The sequence below is a fragment of the Apis dorsata genome, unplaced genomic scaffold, assembly GCF_000469605.1.
Source record: "Apis dorsata unplaced genomic scaffold, Apis dorsata 1.3 scaffold_1, whole genome shotgun sequence".
NCBI classification, from domain to species: domain Eukaryota; kingdom Metazoa; phylum Arthropoda; class Insecta; order Hymenoptera; family Apidae; genus Apis; species Apis dorsata.
The window spans coordinates 998,417-1,002,437 of NW_006263304.1; the positions used below are offsets into that span (position 1 = coordinate 998,417).

Here is a 4,021-nt window from a genome sequence, read left to right on the forward strand (position 1 = left end):
GAGAGTATGTACCATTAATGCAGGGAATCTCGGCACGGCTGAATAACCAGGCAGCAAACGCGATTTAATTAAGATACGAACAATCCGGGTCGAAGAAGGCAGGCTGGATCGATGGAAATATCGGAAAATATGAGGATTATGCCGTGCCCCTGGCTTCGTCATCGTCTATAATTCCGTGCCATTAGCTGTACTAGCACCCGTTACTGGCACCGCATAATAATAACTGACATTCTTAAGATCCCGATGCAAATACCGTTCGCCATAATTAAACGCGGGCTAGGTCGGGATGAAGTCACGAGGAAAGTCGGGCCTCCTTTGGGGAAAGGAGACGTGCTCTCGATCTTTCCTCTGGTCAAACGAGAGAAGCGAAGAGAAAGAGAGAGAGAGAGAGAGAGAGAGAAAAAAATTGCGAGGAGTCATTTTCTCCCAACCCTTTTAATCATTACGAATGCGTTCGACGCTCCGAGACCGCGTTGAAATGCATCGAGTATGAAAGAGGCGGTGCGAAAAAAGGGGAGGGAAGAAGGAGGGGAGGGAGAGAGGGAGAGGAGGAAGAGATAGAACAAGGATAAATTCAGCAGGGATGAAACTGACGGCCGTGAATGCGTAATACCGTGTTTTATAAACCCTTTAATTGCCACATTCGGACACGTACATCCGGTGTAACAGCGTATGCTTTATTCGCGCAGATGTATCCGCTGTCACGTTCCCGGAGGTGTATAAAATTGCGATGATTAAAATGTAGTCGCACGTCGTATCATCCCAATCTGCCAACATGACCGTTTTTTTCTCTCTTCTTCTCCTTTCTCCTCTATCGTCTCCCTCTCTCCTCTCTCTCTACACATACATCCCTCTTTGTTCTTCCATCTTGTTCTTTTTTTTTATTATAAGAAAAGGAAAGGAAGGAAGGAACGTTGGTACGCGGGGAGAGATAACGAACGATGCGGACTTTTCAGAATTTGTTTAATGAAATTCCCAGAATGTAAATTTCCCTTCCAGTGTCTGGCTATGTTCGCTCTTCTTGATTAAAAATCGATATGCTCGAAGATATTGTTTTCTTATCGGTGTTACGCTTAAAGCGCGGATATAAATATTGTTCCTTGAGCTCGACAAAAATGGGTTCACGATCGACTCGGTTACGACTATGTTTTTAAGAAAGATCTTTCATTCAAAATTTGATTAGAATTTTATAAATGACATTAATAGGTCCCGTGATCGACACGTTTACGACTTCACGATCAATGGATAAAATGGTTTCAACGGAGATTAACTCGATTTTCTTGACTTTCCCGATTCACGATGATCCAGTTTCGCGTTATTTTGAAAAAAATTTTTCGAAATTTACCGAAAACACACATCTTTAATAAAGCGAAATGAATATGATATCCCATTTTCAGAGAATTTCCGAGTGACGAATTATATATATATATATACATATCGAAACGTACGTTGAAAATAAATAAATATCGCGTCTAAAAATAACTTTGCCATTCGCAGGTTGCAGATATCTGCGATCCACAGAAATTGGAAATTCACATATATTACGTGAGAAATACAAAGCAGAGATATTACGACCGAAGATAAGCTGTCGCGATAATTTGAAATGTTATACAGATATACATATAATTAATTCCGTTGTTTCAGTCGGTGCTATGTACGTGTGCATGCTGTACGCCGTCCTCTTTCTCAAGCTGTGGTCGTACGTGCAAGTGAACATGTGGTGTCGGGTGAACAATCGAAGAAAGGCAACGAGCCAGGGGAGGATGCGACGACAATCTCTGTCCTACAATAATCTACAGTGTAAGTAGAGAATTTCCACGTAATCCCGCCCTGACGCCGTATTTCCCATCGCCTCTCCTCTCTCTCTCTCCCCTCCCCCATTTTCCACGCGGCCAACTTTTACACATACGCGTCTCGCGGTCGCATAATAACGGGGCGACGCGACGTTTATTTCCATCAACGATGTCAATTTATCGCCGTGGCTACGACAAACGACAAACGTTATCCAGGAATGCGTGGTACGCGCGCGCCGGCATTTTCGATAACAACTATTACGCATTCCCTTTACATCGTTTCGTGCTTTCGCGTAACACCCTCTAATTTCAACGCGAATGCCGGTGGGCCGGCCGAAAAACGCCGGCCAACGTACGTGTACAACCACCCCGCGCGCGCCTGGATTTTTGGTCGACCGCCTCTGTGACGCGGGGCCTCCCAGGGAAAATGCTTGTTACAAGTTTTTGGACGACTGGTTAAATCCCAACGTGCAACGAGTGTGTGTATATATTTATATGTACACGGGTTTCGCGACCAACCCTTCGTTTCTATTGTAAACAAAATTAATTAAAGGAACGGGGCGGGCAAAAGGGTGGAAGAAACGCGGAAAATTGTTCTCTTCCTTCTTTTTTCTTTCTTACTTTTTCCTCCATCATTTTTTTTTTCCTTTCTCTCTTTTCATATACGCCGATTCGTTCGTCGCGATATCACGATGGAAAGGAGGAGGGGAGATAGGTATCCCTGGAAAATACACGTATACCGATTTCGTCCTCTCTTCACGAGAGGAACGATTGGACGAGAAAGCTTGAAGTTGGGGATGAATTTATCGGGCGAGATGGGAGATGGATAAACTCGGAAATATTCGTGACGCGTGATAGACTCTGACGCGCATACATTAAGCTCGTATATAACGCGTCTTTTGAGCCGGGTAATTCAATGGTTGGTGGTGGTGTTGGGGCTATTTGTTCGCTTCTGAAGGTGCATACACGATCGTGTCGTGGCTGGCCGTGACGACGCGCGCGGAACGCACACACACACGGAGCGAGAAGAGGCGAAATACTTCCACCCAATTTAAACTCTCGATCAGTCTCGCCTCTGTTTCCGGGTATCGGGCCACGGTTACGTGGTAGGGTATCGATTATTCAGGCCCCGCTGCAAAGTCAAATTATACAACACACACGACTGACCTTTCCCTCCCTCCCTCCCTTCCTCTTCCCCCAATAAACTCACCGCATGGAATATTAACCCTTTCCCCTGCGTTTGCCTTTGCCTTTCCTTCCGCCTTCGCCCTCTCACGACCGAGAGAAATATAGCGCTACAAGGACCTCGTGTATCATTTTGACGCGTTATGGCCCTCTTTCGTGCACTGGAAATCTGTTATACAACTCTTCCGCTTTCTTAGAGCCACTTTAAACAGGCCTGGAGGGTTGTACAAGCCACTTAGAGAAAAATCAATCCGAGAGAACCACTCCTTTTCTGTTCCACGAACCCTTGTGCCCTCCTTTAATCAAATGCGATTGTTTCATGCTCGCGTTATCGTTTCTTATCGTTCTTCTCCCGATCCTCCTTCCTTATTACTTTTCTTCCTCGATTATACGAGCCACGAAAATGAAAAGATTTGCAAAAAAAAAAAAAATCTCACGAACGTTTCTTCCGACCTTCCAAAGTTCGAAAAGTATGGGAAAATGGAAGAGGTGCCGAATCACGAAGGCGCGTATCGACAGAGCCGGCGTTTGCAAATTCGATCCATTTCGAGTCCATTTCACGGCTTACTCCCTCTTCCCCGAGTTCTTGTTCACGGTCGAGGTTCGTTAATCAATGCCAAGATAATGCGAAAGGAAGACATAATGGTGGATGCGTGTGAATGGTGGTGCATCGCGTAGCTTCCTCGGGAAACACGTGGAATAGATGTTGAGGAATGGTCGAACGTTAAGTATCTCGGTACCCGAATAACCGTCCAGTCCATTTAAAACGTTTGACCATACTTTGACCCCCTCCTTTCTTCTCGCCAGACGTTGACGCGATAAATCCCTATCTTCCCCTCCCCCATATTTATTCGTCGAGCGAGTATCAGCTGACCGGGAGTAATTAGATGATTGTTAATTCCCCGCTCGATCGCCGCCGTTCTTCCATCACACATAATAACACCAACCGAGGTATAAAAAGTGCCGTAGGCTAATATGATTATCGAAATTCGATGGAACGCTTCAGTTGCGGTGAGCAGAGAGAGAGAGAGAGAGAGAGAGAG

The 4,021-nt window shown here is 45.4% G+C and overlaps 1 protein-coding gene across 1 annotated transcript in view; it reads left to right on the top strand.

Annotated features, from left to right (window-relative positions):
- The window catches only part of LOC102676208 (diacylglycerol O-acyltransferase 1-like), a gene marked incomplete at its 3' end in the record, with an annotated part of 82,856 nt that overhangs the window by 62,357 nt on the left and 16,478 nt on the right, over positions 1-4,021 (top strand). Inside the window, exon 6 of the mRNA XM_006607104.2 lies at positions 1,645-1,800. Within this exon, the coding sequence (XP_006607167.1) occupies positions 1,645-1,800 (156 nt within the window). The remainder of the gene's footprint in view (positions 1-1,644; positions 1,801-4,021) is intronic.